The 17,709-nt window shown below is 36.3% G+C and overlaps 1 protein-coding gene, 1 long non-coding RNA gene and 1 pseudogene across 2 annotated transcripts; 2 read left to right on the top strand and 1 right to left on the bottom strand.

The window, feature by feature from the left end:
* The first annotated feature begins 1,469 nt into the window (after positions 1 to 1,469).
* LOC144549117 (uncharacterized) lies at positions 1,470 to 2,753 on the top strand. Its single transcript, XR_013509578.1, has 2 exons — positions 1,470 to 1,616; positions 2,465 to 2,753. It is a non-coding gene; the product is annotated as an uncharacterized LOC144549117 (long non-coding RNA).
* A 5,900-nt stretch (positions 2,754 to 8,653) lies between these two features.
* Positions 8,654 to 9,275, top strand: LOC144548807 (cellulose synthase A catalytic subunit 7 [UDP-forming] pseudogene; annotated as a pseudogene).
* Positions 9,276 to 9,485: 210 nt separating this feature from the next.
* On the bottom strand, positions 9,486 to 13,511 carry LOC144549115 (uncharacterized). The gene is made up of 2 exons (XM_078297861.1): positions 10,061 to 13,511; positions 9,486 to 9,868 (listed from the first exon to the last, which is right to left on the bottom strand). The coding sequence occupies exons 1-2, from the start codon at positions 13,470 to 13,472 to the stop codon at positions 9,501 to 9,503; spliced, it is 3,780 nt and encodes a 1,259-aa protein (XP_078153987.1). The 5' UTR covers positions 13,473 to 13,511; the 3' UTR covers positions 9,486 to 9,500.
* Positions 13,512 to 17,709: the final 4,198 nt, after the last annotated feature.

A 17,709-nucleotide genomic window follows, 5' to 3' on the forward strand; every position in this document is an offset into this window, starting at 1 on the left:
ATAGGATAATTGAACAGAATTTATAAATAGCAAATTTTCAAACCTCTTTAAAGAAAAGGGTATTGTATATCAAACAACAAGGAAAAATGAGCACTTATTAGCAATTAAATGATCTTTATTATTTCAAAACAATGTTCCTAAAACTTATTGGTTAGATGCTATAATTTGTACCACACATTTAATTAATAGATTGTCTAGTGTCAGTTAAAAAAATATTCCATTAGAAATTCTTTATCAACAAAAAAATTCTTCTGACCATATGAGAGTATTTGGTTGTACAAGTTTCGTACATATCAAAAGAAAAACACAGTTGATTTTGTATCACAAAAACTTTTTTCTTAGAGTACTCATATTATAAAAAGAATTATAAATGCTATGATCCAATAAATAAAAAATGTACCTTTTTAGAGATGTTACTTTCAACAATACTTTAAAAATGTACCTTTGAAGATGAATCATACTTTAAAGAAAATAAACAATCCACCAAGCATATACAAATAATGAAAATAAAAATACAGTAATGCCTTATGTAGATGATTTGAATTTTATTCCTTTTAATAACCATCAAGTTGAGATTAATAGTCATGAAGATGAAACTATTAAAATTAACAATGACACAAGTGAAAGTGAAATAGAAGATGACATTGGGACTTCTGAATGGTGATTGTTCCTGTCTGGTTTGATTCAGTGCGTTCTTTTTAATTTGTTTTTAGCCGAATGTTTTCACAGACACTTGTTGCTTAATATTATGTCGCAGCTTAGTGCTCTGTTAGTACATGATGTAAACACTGGGATGCTTAATAATTAATATATATTCGTACGGGCTTTGTACCAAAAAAATCTAAAACAAAAAAACAAAACAAAACAAAACAAAACAAAAGATCATCAGAAGTAAGGGATAAGCTAAAATAATATTTTGTTTCTGTCCTAATTTCTCCGGGTTCTTCCCCATGTTACAGTTACTCTATTTAAATTTTGTGTTGTATACAATATAAATTTTGTGTTGTACAGGAATTTGTACCTGCATATAATTTTCTTTTGTCCAAACTAATTAACAGAAGTGGGATCTGTACAAATTTTCCAAACCGTGTTGTGCACGCCTGAGTTGTTTTCTACTCAAAGTGACTTCCTTTTCGAAGTCATATATTTGATTATAAATCCTACATCGATAGCCTGCAAATTTTAAATTTGCATATAACCCGCATGTTTGACTACAGCTTGGAGAAACTTGAAATTGTTGATATTTTTAACAACATAGAAAGATCAAAAATAGAATTATGTCGTTGAAACAGTACTGAAGAATAAAAATGCTATAGTCATAATAGAATCTTCCGGAACAAAATTCCTGAAGGGGCCTTTTGCCCAGGTAATACACTTCTTTGAAAGGGCTTATATGTAAAATACAACACCAGCTGCCTCTTTATAAGAAGAAGAGACCCTTATCTTTTTGTAACACTCATTTCCATAGAAGACAATTTTTTTTTACATGATGCCGTTCCAAAATATAATTCTTTCCTCAATAGTGCTGCTCCTCACCGTTGGCTTAATGCTTATCACCCTAGCTCAAGTAGTGCAAGCTGGCAGAGCAACTGACAGTGACTTGGATCCAAGAGCAGGTAGTTCCTTTCCTTCTTTTTAATTTTAATATAATTTTGTGTGAATAAAACCGCCTGTTATTATTATATCAATTTTTGAAATAATTTTTTTATAGCTAACTGATGATAACATAGTACTTAAACTAGTACTCCAGAATTTGCATCAAAATTTTAAAACAAATTGAATATAATTCGTGTAATCACATATATACTTGGTTTCTTGTCCTAAATTTCTTGAATTTGACTGCGTAAAGCATAAACGATAACTAGGTTAACCAGTCTCCGGACATTTTTATTAAAACCCTAAAAAAAAAAAAATTTTACAAAAGTGCCCCCGGATTCAGATTTTTTTCAAAACTGCCCCAATCACCCGTCCTATGGGCGGTCCACTATTCTACCTGACCGCCTGGGGCAGGGGCGGTGTACTAGGGACCAGACCGCCCCTCTCAGATCGGAATAGGCGGAGCTAAGCAGAAGCATCCAGGCGGCGGATTGGACCAACAACGGCCTAGGCGGGGCCTGGTCGGACCGGCGACGGCGGGCAGAGCACCAGTGGCAGATCGGACCGGCGAGCTGAGGTGGCGATGTGCTCAGCGTCGCTACACTGGGTTGCCTCAGCCGACGGGAAAGAAAACAGAAGAAAACGGATTTGCTTGCTATAATAAACGGGTCAAGAGAAAAAAAGGCTAACCCTAGGTCTGATACCAAAAAGAAATGGTTCAAAATGAATTGTTATTTTATTTCTTGTTTCCTTCATGCCTTATAGGCGTTACATCTTACCAACAGATCCCTAAAATTTGCTATAATTCACTTCTTACTAAAACGATCCTATAATTTCTCTATAATGCAATAAACATAAATCTCAACAGGTGCAAACCCTGCACCGGCTGCTAAACAAGGCGGTCATCACAACGACTAGAGGGAAGGAAGGAAGTTGAAGAAAAGAGACAACACAATTTCACATTTCTTTAATATGATTATAAGAATAAACAAATCAATCTAGCTTGTTTCAGTTTTTGGTAGGGATGCAGCGGTTGTGAGACAATTGTATGATATTTTTTTATTTTGAAAAATATTATATACTGTTTGAGATAACACTGGTCTATAAGGTGTTCTCTATTCTAATGAATATGATGAGGCTAATAGTTTGGGATGAAACTTCCGTTAGACAATAAATTACTGATGAAATATGTTTGTAGATTTAGTTTGCTAAAATTTTTTTAAGAAGAATTTTCTAAACTTTAGTTTTACTAATAAAATGAGTTACACAAATCAATTTCACCAGAAAATGACACGTAATATTTCTTGAGGATTAATTTATTCCTCATTTCTCCATTTATTCAGCTCGTAGAAGATGCAAAGCAAACATCAATTCTATGTCAAAAAAAAAAATGATTAATATTTGTCGGGGACAGATCTTTTTTTATTTACGGAGCGCCTAATTGGCCCCCTAGATAAATATCTCAAATGTCATCCGAACTCTAACAACCTGGGACCACACTCTAACTACCTTATCAGGATTACGTACATTTTAGAAAGATCATCAACAAATTTCAATAGCCCGTGCAAGTATAGATACATGTGCGCACACATATTAATATACAACATATCAAGTATTGATATATCCGTCTTATACACATTTTTAGAGGTGGATCTTTTTTGTCATTCATTCTCACACATATTTGTGAGAATGTGTGAGGATTTTGTGAATCTAAAGCCATGAATGTCTTCTATACAATATTTTATTTCAAATGAGATCCATGATTAAGTACTTGTTCTTTGTCACACAAGTATTTACAACTTGTCATGCAAGTATCTATATCTTGTCAAGCAAGTATTTATCCCTCCTCATGCAAATGTATATAGTTCATGTGTCAAATATTTGTATCTAATATATTATATCCAAAAAAATTTCAATATGACACTGGATAACGTTTGAAACTATTAATATCAAATATTGCAAGTTTTTTACACATTGTCATGCAAGTATAAATAGTTCATATTTCAAGTGTTTGTACCTAACAGATGCTATCAATTTTTTTTTCCTTATAACACTGGATGACGTATAAAAATATTAATATAAAGTATTGCAAGTATCTATACATCATCATGCAAGTGTGAGTAGTTAATGTATAAATTCTATCAAAAACAAAATATTTCTCAAAGTATTAATATCAAATATTAAAAATATTATATCTCATTATGCAAGTGTAAATAATTGTTGTGTCAAGTGTTTGTACCTAACAGATTTTATGAAAAATTAATTTTTTTTTGTTTGCCATTGAATGATGTTTGAAAATATTAATATCAATTATTGCATGTCTATACATTATCATGTAAGGCAAATAGTTCATGTGTCAAGTATTTATACCTAACAAAATATAGCAATTTTTTTTGTTCATATGGCACTTGATGTCATATAAAAGTATTAATATCAAATATTGCAGGTATTTACACCTCTTTTGAAAATTGTTTATAGTTCATGTGTCAAATATTTGTACCTAACAGATTTTGTTTTTTGAACATATGGCACTAGATGACATTTGAAAGTATCAAATTTAATTTTTATTTCCATATGACACGGGATTATGTCTCAAAATATTAATATAAAATATTGTAAATAGTTAATGTGTCAAGTTTTTGTGCCTAACATATTCTATAAAAAAAAATTGTATGACATCCGAAAATATTAATATCAAATGTTGCAAGTATTTATACATAATCAAGCAAGTGTAAATAATTAATCATGTGTCAATTGTTTGTACCCTATCATGCAATAGTATTTTTTTTCCATATAGTACTGAATAATGTCTGAACGTATTAATATTAAATATTGTAAATATTGTAAATAAACAAAAAATCAAATTAAAATTTGATAAAGCATCTGAATCATATTCAGATCAACTCTTCTCTTAGCCACCTCACATTACAAAATCAATGTGTACAGAAGTGTGATTGAATGAAAGGAAGACCATTAGTAAATAGGTACGTGTGCTGTACTTTTTGCAGTGACGCGCCATTGCATCTCTCATTCGTAACAGGTTATATACTGTTTTCTCCATTTCTAAAAGTTCCACAGAAAAAAGTTAAATTAACAACACATTTCATTTACTCAGGGTCCGTGATCGAATCCAAAGCATGGAAGAAACTGTTTTCAACTACATCATCTATGAGTGCAAAACATAATTTCTTCTTAGTCCAATTCGTAGAAAAAGGGAAAAGAAATAAGGGGGCTTACTTAATTCAAAGAACATGGAAATAGGCAAGATCCATAACCTGCACAAAATACAGCTTTTATTAGATACAAATATGAAAATAAACAGATAAGAAAGAAATACAAAATATTAGATACTAATACAAAATTGCTACCATTATTACAATTCCACCAAGTGATTGATGTCTAGATATGGAACATGCTAAAATATTGACAAAATATGTGTTTTGTGGTGCTAAAACTGATATTTTTGAAGTTTCACTTGTTCAGTCGAAAGTCTTCTGCAATATTTTTTTTTGAAGGTCACCGCCGCACTCTGACGGTTTAATCTACTCACCGTGGCGCTCCGACGGCCATATCTACTCACCGAGACGTTCCAACGGCCGGATCTACTCACCGTCACTTTCCGACGACCGGATCTACTCACCGCCACACTCCAACGGCCAGATCTACTCACCTCGGTGCTTTGACGGTCGGATCTACTCACCGCGGTGCTTCGACGATGGGATCAACTTATCGCCTCGCTCCGATAGAAATGAGTAAAAACTATACGCTTCATGCTCCGATGATACCGCGCTCTCAGCTCCGATCGGCTCTGCTTGGCTCGGCTCCCTCCCGTCTCTCTCATTCTCTTCTCCACTCAAGGAGATAGAGATGGAAGAGAGTAGTATACTAATGTGTCGGATCTCTTCTGCAATATTGATTCCTAAATAGTTTTGTTGAACTCGAGACCCCTCTTTAACGGGGTATGATAATGTTATGATATGTAATTGATTTTGATTCAAATTCCAAAAGTTTTTATTCTGTGCACCAACAACCAGTACAGGATCAGCCACGAGGGGAATTAACCAGTTTCTGAGTGCACAAAGTACGAAGCGGAACTCTATAAAGTACTGGTTGGTATTATATTGCTGATAAAACCTGTTGAATTTTTGGTTCATTATCAAATATTCATTGTAACATACTAACATTGACCCAGGCCCAATTATTAGAACAGAATAATTATCAACCAAATCTTCAGTATTTACAATTTGATTTCAACTTTTAATGGCCTATATTCAATACACTTTTCTGCAAGATGAAATATATGTAAAAATTAAGAGCGAGCGAATAATTTACTTGTATCCTTTGGCTCTCTGCATTGCAAGCATGGTTCCGAAATTGGCTGATTCAGCCGAGTCGGAATGGAATCGGCCGGTTTTTTGTCAGAAATCACGATGGAATCGGTTCGAGCCGACCGATTCAACCGTTTTTTACTCCTTGAGCCCATTCTCTTCTATCTGTATCAGTTCAAAACTACTTGATTCTTGGTGAACTTGGATCTTAATTTTCCCAATTTTTTCTGATTTTTTTTTCTGATTTTCGAGTGGTTTTCCGAAATTAGCTACTGTTTTTTTTCCTGTTTTTGTTTGACATTTTTTAGTACTTAGGAATGGACATAAGTTCAGTTGAGGTGCTGAATATAAATTTTTAGCCCAGGTCACAAAGCATGCAACAGTTACTGCATACTTTTGTTTTGTTCAAAACCAATTAATTTATGGGACGTTTACTAATTTTCCAATCCGTGTTGTGTACTCCTGAGTTTTTTACTACTCAAAGTGACTTCCTTTTCCAAGTCAAAAATTTGATTATAAATCCTTGGACTGCATATATAAGATAAAATAATACTTTGGCTCTATCTAATTACTTTTCAAATAATTTAGGTTTTTGAAACTTTTGTCTTGTCCCCGCCATATATATGACCAAATAATCCGTTTGGATCTGTCTAACTACTTTCCAAACAATTTAGGTTTTTGAAACTTAAGTTTATGTCACTAGTACAGAAAACGCGACTATGCATGGTCCGAAAAGCTAATGACATACAGTTACATGACCGTGTCCGCGACCGTTGTGTATGATTACGAGGATACATTTTACATGATTTCCAAACCGTGTCTATATAGCACTAACATACACGGTTAAAAGGATTGAACCATGTCAGATCTGAAAAAAAAACCCTGAAAAATGTGATTTCTACACGATCAAAGTAACCATGTACAATAACAAGAGTTGTATACACGCTTTCTGAAAGGCATCCGTATATTATTTTGGTAACCATACACGGTATGTTGTTTATAAACCGTGTATGTTTTGATATTTTCTTTAAAGGAATTGTAATTGGCTAGCACTCATATGCTAGCCATTATACATACATAATTCAAGAAATATTTACAACAGCTAAAATGTATACATTGAAACATACAACATACAGACATTTAACAATATTTATCGTTGAATCAACAGACAAAACCAAGCAAGAAAACACAGAGAAACTTTGAAATCTACACATTGAAAGGCTGAAACTAGAATAACAGTAAATTCTTCAACCTCAAACCCATGTAACAATCATTATTATCACTACAATGTAAAAACTTCCAATCGTTTCCACTATAATTATTCAAACCATTAAGATTAATCATTTATTCTGGATCACAACCAATATTGATCATACGGCCGGTAGGTGCTAAAATTGCGCCATTGCCAGTACCGCACGTCAATTTTTTAAGCAATATAACCTACCCGACATCAATTTTTTAAGCAATATTACCATCTCGCCATCAAAATACCAGTACTTGACCTCAAATTAATATTTTGAGATTTTGTCTTGGAGATGTTGCAACCACCAGGGCTGGTTTGTCTCTATTATCATATCCAACCGAATCAAAACAACACTGACACCAATAAAAAGATTAATGACTAATGAGATCAATACTTAACCATACAATTAAAAAGACGGGTGAGAAAATAAGAATTATTTGGAAAAAAAACTTGCGCAATCCTATTATGATAGTATTGTAAGTTTCTTTAACTTTGGCAAACTCTTTAGGATCCATGTTTCTATTTCAATAGATATAAATGAACACATTGAAACAGTGACATCCGTCAAATTCTGAAATATTGGGTATTCTATCGGCAAAACTGCTGTTGGCAACGCCTAAATTTGGAATAATAAACAATAGGTCAGTATAAAGTAGTAAAACAAATTCAATATACCACAATAAGCAAAATTAATAGAATATGAGGTGCATACCCAACGTATATTGCACCTGAAATGTATCTCCAGATGATCAACATTTCCAATATTCCAAAAAAAAAAAAATAGTAAACTTCTCCAAAGAAGGTGTCGATTGATAATATTTTCTCAAATTGATGTTGAGGAAGGGTATAGAGGTCCATAGGTTTTCACATCTCTTAGACAACGCGCACGTCCGCACTGCTTCCTCTGTCACAAGCATTCCTAAGATTATCACAAGAATTAGGTTGGGCAAATTACTAATGATGTCACAATTTCTCACCATTGCGATATCAATTAGAGTACGGTATGAGTGAAAGCAAGAGGCAAGTGATCAAACTCTTTTGTTTTATAACTTGATAGCGAAGAGTTCAGTGAAACTCAACATTTAATTCGAAACCCTAAGAGAGAGAGACCGAAGGGAAAGAAGGGAAATAAAGATAGAGAAGAGACCGATGAGTTAGAGTTATTTGATGAGACGTGGAGGTGCTGAAAATTAAAGACAAGGCAAAATTTATAGATTCAGATAGTTAAAAATTTAATGAGACGTGTGTAGCCGTACCAGATTAAATTCCTCAGCCGGCATTGCCCTCTCTGGTACGGCTATGCCGGTAACCTCAAGTGTCTTGAATGGCTCACTTACACCAACACCATTGTGTACCCTTATACTTCTATCCCTCTTGAAGTGCATTTAATTTAAATAAGTCTAACTATTTTATTATTATTATTTTTTTTATATCTCGTCAAGGATATTAAGCACAATAAATCTAATTCCACCATGATTAAAATATTTTGGATGTGCATCTCTTCATTGCCGAGCAGCTGAAAAACCTGGCAAGCATCTGGTTCTTGGCAGTTTTCCTCTCAATCATTGCAACAGGCATACTGGAGCTGCGATGGAATGGTGTAAGCATCGAGGGCTGATGGCGCAATGAACAGTTTTGGGTTATCGGTGGTGTCTCAGCCCACCTCTTTGCTGTCTTCCAAGGACTCCTAAAATTCTTAGCCAGTGTCGACACCAACTTCACCATCACATCCAAATCTGCCGGTGATGACGACCACCATGCTGATCTGTACCTCTTCAAGCGGACCACCTTGCTGGTCCCACCTACCACTCTTATAATAATCAACATGGTCGGCATTGTTGCCGGTGTTTCAGATGCGATAAATAATGGGTATGGCTCTGTGGGGTCCCTGGTTTGGAAAACTGTTCTTTGCATTTTGGGTAATTATGCACGTGTACCTCTTCTTGAAGGGGCTCATGGTTATGGGGAGGCAGAGCAGGACTCCGCCTATAGTCGCGCTGTGGTAAATCTTGCTTGCTTCAATTTTCACGCTTGTTTGGGTCAGGATCGACCCGTTCTTTCCGAAAGGAAAGGGCTCACTGCTCAAGCCTTGTGGGATTGAATGCTAAACTGCTATTTGTTAGTTTCTTGGTTTTGTTCTGATTACATATTTGTACTGGACCTACTGGTTGTACTGTTTTGTTCAACCAGCATTTATTGTTATAAAAGCAGCTTGAAAATATTCTTTCAGAATTAGGTACAATCTCACAGTATTTTAAAAAAAAAAAAACTACAAATATTTTTTTTCTCCAATACTATATAATTAAGTTCTTCAAAAGTTAAAAACATGTAAATCACTTCTGATAATGAGCGAGCTTGCTAATACAAATAGCGGGAAACGGTTGTGACAAATAGGCCTGTGTGCGGGTCGATATCTCCTGAGCCACCGATCGCATGGTAGGTCTCTGCTCAGGCTTCACTTGTGTGCATGCAATGGCTACCTCGAATATAAAAACCACTTTTTCGGCCAATTGGCCGGTTGGGGGAGTCAGTCTCTGATCAAGCACATCCTTCAGTAACATATCATTTCCTTCAGATGACGCAATGGAGGGCAGAGATGAGAGGAGATCCCGGGGATGCTTTCCCATCATAATTTCAAGGGCCACCACGCCAAAGCTATGCACGTCGCATTTTTCAGTGACCTTCATTGTGTATGCCAACTCTACACAAGAAAATTGAAAAGAAAGCCTGATCAAGAGATTTCATCAAGTGTCCCAAGCCGAGGAACTTTAAATATTTTTATTCACTTCGAAGACATAATTTAAGTTATTGAAACCAAAATAAGGCAAATCCAATTGGGGTACCAGCAAATTTTGGTATAGTATTGAAATTTATATAATGTTGATCCAATTACCTGGTGCCATGTAGCCATAAGTTCCCACCACAGATGTCCAGCTGGTAGAACCCAACCCAAGGAATTTAGCAGTACCGAAGTCTGACAACCTTGGCTCAAACTCAGAATCAAGTAATATATTATTCAATTTAATGTCTCTGTGCACAATCGGTGGCTTGCAGTCATGGTGTAGATATGCCAAGGCATGTGCAATGCCTTGTATAATCTTCACTCGCATTGCCCAGTTGAGCTTCGTCTCCCCCTCGGTCCCGTACAGTACATTCCCTAAACTGCCCTTCTTGATATATTCATAAATTAAGTACATGTAGCTGCCACTTAAGCAAAACCCATGAAGCTTTATTATATTACGGTGCCTCACCTCTGTGAGAGCCCGTATCTCATTTTCAGAACTCTTCTTGTATATCTCTTGCACCTCACCTATATTTTGAACCTGGATACGTTTCACAGCTACAATTTGATCAACTGAAAGCTCAGCCTTATACACAATACCAAACCCACCTTTACCAACACAATATACCCCGTTGAAATTATCGGTTGCATTTACGATATCTGAGAAACTGAATTTGCCATCTCTATCCCAAACGAACAAGTCGGACATATCCTTACTTGCGCTTTCGATCTTAATTTCCTCTTCCCTTTTCTTTCTTGACAGTACCAAGATTGTGATTACTATGGTTACTAACAATACTATACCAGAAATTGGTACAAATATTGCAATAATCAGCTTTTTTCGATGGTTACGTGAAGTATAATCGTTGGTATTTGTATAACAAGAGGTTAAGCCTTGAAAGTCTCCACAAAGGCCGGGATTCCCAACATAAGCATTTGGTGAATCATCTCTAAAAGCATTTCCAGTTGGAATGGGACCAGTTAAATTATTAGAAGAGAAATCAACTGATTTTAGACTTAACATGCCAGACAATGATTCAGGGATTTGTCCGCTGAGGAGGTTGTGCGATAGATTAAGATTTTCTAGTTGTGTCAACTTATCTAAAACAGACGGTATCAAACCAGTAAGTAAATTACTGCTCAAATCCAAGAGAATCTGCAACATTTGCAAATTGCCAAGCTCCTTTGGAATATTTCCCGATATGTTGTTTTGGTGCAAATCTAACAACAGTAAAGAATGTAGATTTCCAATCTCGGGAGGTATATTTCCAGAAAGGTTATTTCTTGATAGATCAAGGTACTGAAGCTTGGTAAGGCTACCCAGATCAGAAGGAATTTGACCTAGTAATATATTATCACTCAAATTTAACTTGAATAATAACCTAAGTTTTCTCAACTCAGGAGGAATTACACCTGTTAACTGGTTCGATGCTAAGCTTAGGTCCTGCAAATTTGTTATCTCACCAAAAATAGCTGGAATTTGACCCGTTATATCATTTGCATCTATATATAAACGTTCGAGACTCGTGCACTGACCCCAACTGCTCGATAATTCACCGGTCAATGCATTACCAGTCAAATCCAGGTAAGATAGATTTGGGTGCACTCCAAATGCTTTTGAGATGTCCCCAGTGAAACCGTTATGTTCCAACCGAACCCGAGTCAGACCCGAACAATTTTTCAAACAGGAGGGTAATGTCCCGGTGAAGTTGTTCGAAACTGCAGTTAGGTTTTTAAGAGTGAATTCTTTACACAGATCACGAGGCAATTCACCATAAAAACTGTTGTATGAAATATCAACATTCACGAGTTTCCCGTTTCGGCCAAAATCAGGAGCGATTGTACCAGTCAGGTTGTTGGAAAATACTGAAAAGAGGCACAAGTGAGCGAGCTGGGAGATGGAAACCGGCAAGTGCCCCGAAAGTTGGTTAGTATTTAAATCAAGTTCTCGTAATGCCGTAATGTTACCGATTTCAGCTGGGATTTCACCTGACAGGTTGTTGTTGAACATATGTAACACAGAGAGATTTTTGAGGTTACCAATGGAAGGTGGTATTGAACCACTAAGTGAGTTGATCGATAAATCCAGTTCGGTTAATTGAACTAAATTTCCAATTTCTGATGGGATGGACCCGACCAAGTAGTTGCTGTACAAAAACAAAATTCCAAGCTTCTTGGCCAACCCAATTTCGGATGGAATTTCGCCTGTCATGGAATTATTTTGCACTTGGAAAGAAATAAGCTCTGGCCAATTTTTGAAAAACTCTCCAGAAATTCCACCGGACAATTTATTACTTGATATGCCAAACTCTCTCATATTTGTGAGGTTTTCAAAAGTACGCGGTAACGGTCCTGAGAGCTGATTATGAGATAGTTCAATTAAATTGAGACTGGTACAGAGGCCGAGCTCGGGTGGTATGGTGGAGTTAAGTCTGGCATATTTTATATTCAGCCGTTCCAGAAATTTTAGCTGACCTAGAGACGATGGGAGGGACCCACCAAGTGAATTTTCTCCAAGTGCAAGTACTCTTAGGCCTAATATCGAACCAAGTACTGATGGGACCCTACCAGTGAAGTTGTTTGTATTGAGGTGTAACTCGCGCAACAATGACAGGTTTGCAAGGGAGTCTGGAATCGTGCCAGAAAATGTATTATTTGAGAGATCTAGGTGGATCAGATTTGAGAGGTTAGCAAGGGAATCTGGTATCAGGCCAGAAAATTTATTCAAAGAGAGATCTAGGTGGGCCAGATTTGACATGTTTGCAAGGGAGTCTAGTATCAGACCAGAAAATGCATTCTGAGAGAGACCTAGATTGGTGAGATTTGACAGGTTTGAAAAGGAGTTGGGTATCATGCCAGTAAATGTATTCTGAGAGAGATTTAAGTAATTGAGATTTGTACATTTTAAGATGAATTCGGGGAATGGACCAGTTAGATAATTCAGATACAGCGACAGGTACGATACTGATGGCATGGCTGAAAAATTTGAATAATCCGAGTTGTTGAGATAATTCCCACCGAGATCAAAATGGCGTAGCTTGCTTAATCGACTAAGCTGGTATGGTACCGGCCCGACTAAGTAGTTGTTAAACATGCTCAGATAAACCAACTCACTCAACTGACCCATCTCCGGTGGTAAAAAATTTTCGAAGGAGTTGCTACTAAGGTCTAGTGAGGTTAATTTAGAGAGGTTAGAGATACTAGAAGGGATGGATCCTTGAAGAATGTTATTACTTAGATTGAGCGAAACAAGGTTGGGAAAAGAAGATAAATTTAGAGAATCTAATGTACCATTGAGACTGGCGCTTGGCAAAGAGAGTTGCACCACATTACCAGCTCTGTCGCAGGTGATCCCATGCCAAGAGCAAGGACCGGTACCATTGTTGGTAGACCATGAGGCTATAGACCCTGACTGGTACAGGCTTGATTTCCACCTGTGCAGTGCTTCTACTTCGGTCTCTGCTGAAGTTGCAACTAAAAGTGTAATGAAAATAATCATGAGAAATCTCACTTCTCTCTTCATTTTTTTGTTTGTTTACTCAATGGAGATGATAGCAAGTATGATTTGCTCAAGATATTGCAAATGTGAGAAATAACGAGTGTCAAATAAATACTGTCTCTAGTGGGAAACAACCGAAAGAAGGGCCAAAATATCGGACGAAAGACAGCTTAGCAATTAAATGTTAATTCTTGAGATTGTGATTTTTGAAAGAGTCTCCGTTTACCTCTAGTCAATGCAACTTTTCAGCACGCTTGTCGTTAGTTATGGTGCATTTTTCAATTTTTGACAATGCATAACTAAGTCTGGATCTTTCTTAGTTTGACAACAAAAGATCCTAATTTGTTGGATTATTTGACTAAAGTCATTTCTCTCCTTTAGATAGGATGGCAAGGGATTGGCCTCTGTTTTTTCTCTTAAAAGTAATTAAAATCGGGTTGGCCCATCTTTTTTTCTTTCCAATTAGATATGGACTGCACGGTATACATACACCATTGTTTTTAGGAAAAATTGGTTATTTGCCACTTCAAAACCTTCAAATTTGAAAAATGCCACTCTGAAATTAGAAATTATCCTAATGCCACTCTAAACTTATCTACTTCCAGTGTTCACCTCCAAGTTTGGGTTCTTATTTTAAAGCAAATGATATCAAGCAGATGTGGGTCAGCTGGGCCCGACCCATTAGTGCACCCGACACAACTTAACTGTTCAAATTAAGTCCAACTTTCCTCTCAGCTAATTCGTTCATCTATACAACCAATTACTTGATTGAAGTTTCCATAAAATTTTCTCATCTTATCGAGTCATCTGCTTTATATTGTCTTCTTTTTCTTAGGATAGTGCTTATTACTGTATTAATCTCAGTCAAAAGGACTTGTTAAGTTTGTCATTTAGGCTGTACCATAGAACGAAACGGCCAATCCGGGCCGGAATCAGACAGTACCAATCTGATTTCAGGCTGAGTTACACTATTCGTGATTGTTTCGTCCAATTTTGTCTGTAAGGGACCGATTCTAGTACAATTTCAACCGGAACGGACTGATTCCAGTCAAATTTCAGTCAAAATGATCTGATTCCACCAAAACAGCCGAGATGCGCATATTACAATCTCCAAAAAAAATTCCCTCAGTGTGAAACATAACTACCACCACAACATACTAACTTTTGTTGCTAGAAACATAACTAGATTTACATATATTTTGTAATTTGTACTATATCTAGTCCATTCAATCACAGATTGAGAATTTTGTTTTATTTTTTTCTAACTGGACTAAAGTAAAATAAAGTGAACTATGAAATTGTACAGAATAATTTTTTTTTTTTTTTTGTAGTTTGAAAGTGACCCATGATTAAATTATTGAATGTAATGTGTATATTGAAAGAGTGTGTTTTTAGTTGTAATGCTTTTTGTTATATTATATTAGTTGATTATTTGATTGTAATCACTTTTCTAAATAGAAACTATTGACGAATTATTATTTTTATCAATTTTTGTCTAATTTTTTAGTATAAAAGAAACTTATGGTAAAAAAAGTCCAAGTTTCTAATTTGATTCGGCTGATTCTGACCGATTCACCCGATTCTGATTTCACGGTCAAAATTTTCAGGTAATTTTTAAGTCCTTGAATAGCTCTATATAAGTGGATATATTCGTACCTTTCTTTTAAGGTGATTTTTAATGTTTCGGGAAATTTTGTTATCATATTATACTGTGTTTTGTTACATATAGTAGTAATTGGTTATTATTATTTTTATTTCAGTTGAGACAGGTAAACGAATCTGAGGCTTTCTGACAATGTATCTATTGTACAGATATAACATTTTTTAAAATCAAACAATACAATAAGTTTAATATGATGTTCATTTTATAAATTTTGATACTCAAGAAAGTTCAACTGAATGATTAAAAATAATACATTTGTATTAATTGGAGCACCTTTGTCAGCTGTAAAGGACAACCAGTTTGCACATCCTATATTTAATACGATAAAGGGTACTGGTCAACTGTACGTGGGTCCCCCCAGCCAATCTGGGTAGTATAGGTTGGTACAAATCATAACTACAGGAATATATACTTTTTGGTACATTTTGGTACCAAGTATTAAATAGTATTCCTGCAGTTGCTTCCTTTTCCTTTTGTATGGTTTTGGACTGTTCATAGTCAAGTTTAATGGGTAATGACACATTTGCCTTTATCTCAACGGGTTCTCTGTTTTCTGAATCGGGATTTATTAATTTGTCCGTTTTCTTTTTTTAGTTACCACCTAATAAATCTGAATTAAATTATTATCATCCGATTATGGACAATTTCATTTGTACAACCCTCACAGATTGGGTCCGCGCACAGATCAAAACAGGTGCGCCGGTTGGGTATGCAAACCGATTCGGTACGCGGACTGGGTATGTGAACTGATCGGTACGCATACTGGGAGAGATGCACCTATTCGTGCGTGGACTGGGTACGCGGACGTATCCATAGAAGCATAAATCCCCTCGCACACCAAATTTTCACCACTCTCCCTCCATCCTAGCACACTGACATGCATGGAACAACGTGGTTAACAGCAAGAAAGCGGAAGAAGAAGGCATCATCTAAGGAAGCAAGGTTCCTTCAATCTTCAAGGGTTGTGGTTATACTTTTCTTATCTTATTTATTTTATTTTGTCATAGCTCTAAGTAGCTAAACTTCCCCTCTCGTGAGTTTAGATGTAATTGAATTCTTTATTATTTCATTTTATATTTATTTTTCCTCTATGCCTATCTTGAGATTTCGTTATTATTTGAATTGTTATTGAGACGTATCATTGCATACATAGTTCTGTCTACTATATGTCAATGTCTGACACATATCTATATGTGTTGAGTCATTGTGTCCTAGTGTGAGGGACAAACGTACATGTAAGTACTCGAACACTACGGCTAACGAGGCTTGGCAGCGGTTGAAAGGCTAAGGTTCGAACCTAGTGGGCTCCCTTGGCAGGATACTAGTATATGTTGCATGACGAATTATAATTAGGAATTTACTTAACAATAAGTAGGGTTTAGGGTTACTACTTAGCGAGTTGTAGGGGATTATAATTGGTTAGGTTAGTGTGAGTAAGTTAATTAGATTATATTGTTGGGAATCATAAAGGCCAAATAATTACGCCTTATATAGAGATCAAACAATTGCATCTCATCTAGGGGTCAAACACTTACACTCCGGGAAGAAGAAACAATCCACACCTTAACCTAAGACCGTCCTATGCCAAAGAGACCCAAAACATAATCTTTAGTGCGGAATACAATACATGATTCCATGTCGTTTGCCATGGAATATCAAACCCTAGATTGGAGAAGCAACCGTCTCCGTGAGCGCGAGACAAGACTCTAGCAAGTTATTCCTTTCTCGTCCTTTTAGTTGAATCTTAGATTAGGTCTTCCAAAGCAACAAGATCGCCCTTGAGAAATCATTTCCTAGTTTCTAATGGATTTCTCCTCTCAATTCTTTGATGGTGGAAGAAGGGAGAAAGCTCTCAGAATTCTATCTAAGAATAACCTCTTTTTAGAATTCTGAGTTGAGTTGATTCATCTTGTGCTTTGGGGACCCATCTATATATAGTTATACACTTCTGGAGACACGAGTGTGGGTGGTTCACCCGCATTGGATTCAGTGCGTCCGCACTAGGTCAGAACGTGTCTAAGTAACCGCCTTAAACTTCAGCTCCAAAAATAGTTTGTATCCTGAGTGCGTCCGCACTCTGGTTCAGTGCGGGTGAGCCACTCGCACTAGACTTAAAACATAACTTCTAAAATTGACCAAGTACCCAGTGCGTCCGCATTAGGCTCGGACATTTTTTTGCATTGAACTTCCAGAAAATCAACTAAGTCCTCAGTGCGGGTGGTTCACCCGCACTGGAGCTCAGTGTGTCCGCACTGCGCTCAGACTTTTTCCTGCGTTGTTCTGAAGTTCCCAAAAATTGGCTAAGTAGTGAGTGCGTCCGTACTCAGATCCAGTGCGGGTGAGCCACCCACACTGGGCTCCCAAAAGGCTCCCAAAAATTGGTTAAGTCCTGAGTGCGTCCGCACTCAGATCCAGTGCAGGTGGGCCACCCGCACTGGGCTCCAAAAAAACAGTTTTCTTAATTATAAATCTCAGAATCAGTCCATCAATGATTTGATCTTTGCCCGAATTGTTCTACACACTTATGGGCCACATCCTATTGAATACATTAATGGTCTAATATCTTAAATCCATATTAGATCACTTTAATTGTGACAA

The sequence above is a fragment of the Carex rostrata genome, chromosome 34 (assembly GCF_964058835.1).
Source record: "Carex rostrata chromosome 34, lpCarRost1.2, whole genome shotgun sequence".
Lineage (NCBI taxonomy): Eukaryota > Viridiplantae > Streptophyta > Magnoliopsida > Poales > Cyperaceae > Carex > Carex rostrata.